The following is a 1,598-nucleotide window of genomic DNA, read 5'->3' as shown; positions in this document are numbered from 1 at the left end:
CTCTATCCTCTTCCTGTCCTCTATCCTTCTGTCCTCTATCTCTTCTGTCCCTCTATCCTCTTCTGTCTCCCTATCTCTTCTGTCTCTCTTCTCTTCTGTCCCTCTTCTCCTTCCCGGCTCTCTATCTCTTCTATCTCTTTCTCTATCTCTTCTGTCTCTCTTCTCTCTTCTGTCTCTCTATCTCTTCTGTCTCTATCCTCTTCTGTCTCTATCCTCTGTCTCTATCCCTTCTGTCTCTATCTCTTCTGTCTCTCTCTCTCTTCTGTCTCTTCTGTCTCTATCTCTTCTGTCTCTCTTCTCTCTTCTGTCTCTTCTCTCTTCTGTCTCTCTATCTCTTCTGTCTCTCTATCTCTTCTGTCTCTCTATCTCTTCTGTCTCTATCTCTTCTGTCTCTATCTCTTCTGTCTCTATCTCTTCTGTCTCTATCTCTTCTGTCTCTCTTCTGTCTCTATCTCTTCTGTCTCTATCTCTTCTGTCTCTCTATCTCTTCTGTCTCTCTATCTCTTCTGTCTCTCTTCTATCTCTTTTCTCTATCTCTCTCTCTCTCTATCTCTTGTGTTGCCAGATGGCGTCCCCCCCCTCCGTGCTATTGGTCGAGCCGCCCCCCCCCTCCGTGCTATTGGTCGAGCCGTTCTACGGGGGTTCTCACAAACAGCTGATGGACCTGCTGCAGGAGAACGTCTCCGGCGCCTCCGTCTGCTCGCTGCCCGCCAAGAAGTGGCCCTGGAGGGCCAGGACAGCAGCGCTGCTCTTCAGCCAGACCATCCCCCACTGCTCCACCTACAGGTAGGGGCTCAGCCTACAGGTAGGGGGCACTGCTCCACCTACAGGTAGGAGGCTCAGCCTACAGCGGTAGGGGCTCAGCCTACAGGTAGGGGGGGCCTGCTCAGCCTACAGGTAGGGGCGCCCGCCTGACCTACGGTAGGGGGGCACTGTACTACACAGCAGAAAGAGAGGTGTTAAAAATGACTCATGTGTAGTCCCTGAACACACTCACCACATATTAAAATTCTACACGTTGTGTTATTTTTAACACAAGAGTTGTGTCATCTCTTTCTGCAGTGTCTTCTCAAAGACTTCGGTAAGGAGACAATAACAAAAATCAGATGTAAATACTTAACATTTCCTGTCCCGCCAAAGGTGAAAGAAATGCAATTTAAAATTATGAATAGGATTTATCCCACTAATGATTTCTTTAAAACAGAGATTTAAAATGGATGTAGGAATGAATGGGAGTCAATGGGATGCTAACGGGAGGTGATGGCTAGGTAGCATCAGAATGAATGGGAGTCAGTGGGATGCTAACGGGAGGTGATGGCTAGGTAGCATCAGAATGAATGGGAGTCAGTGGGATGCTAACGGGAGGTGATGGCTAGGTAGCATCAGAATGAATGGGAGTCAATGGGATGCTAACGGGAGGTGATGGCTTGGTAGCATCAGAATGAATGGGAGTCAATGGGATGCTAACGGGAGGTGATGGCTTGGTAGCATCAGAATGAATGGGAGTCAATGGGATGCTAACGGGAGGTGATGGCTAGGTAGCATCAGAATGAATGGGAGTCAATGGGATGCTAAGGGAGGTGATGGCTTGGTAGCAT

General features: G+C 48.6%; 1 protein-coding gene across 1 annotated transcript in view; it reads left to right on the top strand.

Annotated features, from left to right (window-relative positions):
- Nucleotides 1-485: 485 nt before the first annotated feature.
- The window catches only part of LOC120560139 (glycosyltransferase-like domain-containing protein 1), a 15,739-nt gene continuing 14,626 nt past the window's right edge, over nt 486-1,598 (top strand). Inside the window, exon 1 of the mRNA XM_039802332.1 lies at nt 486-786. Coding sequence (XP_039658266.1) covers nt 566-786 — 221 coding nt within the window. The 5' untranslated portion in view covers nt 486-565. The remainder of the gene's footprint in view (nt 787-1,598) is intronic.

The sequence above is a fragment of the Perca fluviatilis genome, chromosome 1, assembly GCF_010015445.1.
Source record: "Perca fluviatilis chromosome 1, GENO_Pfluv_1.0, whole genome shotgun sequence".
Classification (NCBI taxonomy): Eukaryota; Metazoa; Chordata; class Actinopteri; order Perciformes; family Percidae; genus Perca; species Perca fluviatilis.
This window is presented reverse-complemented; position numbering and strand designations above follow the sequence as displayed.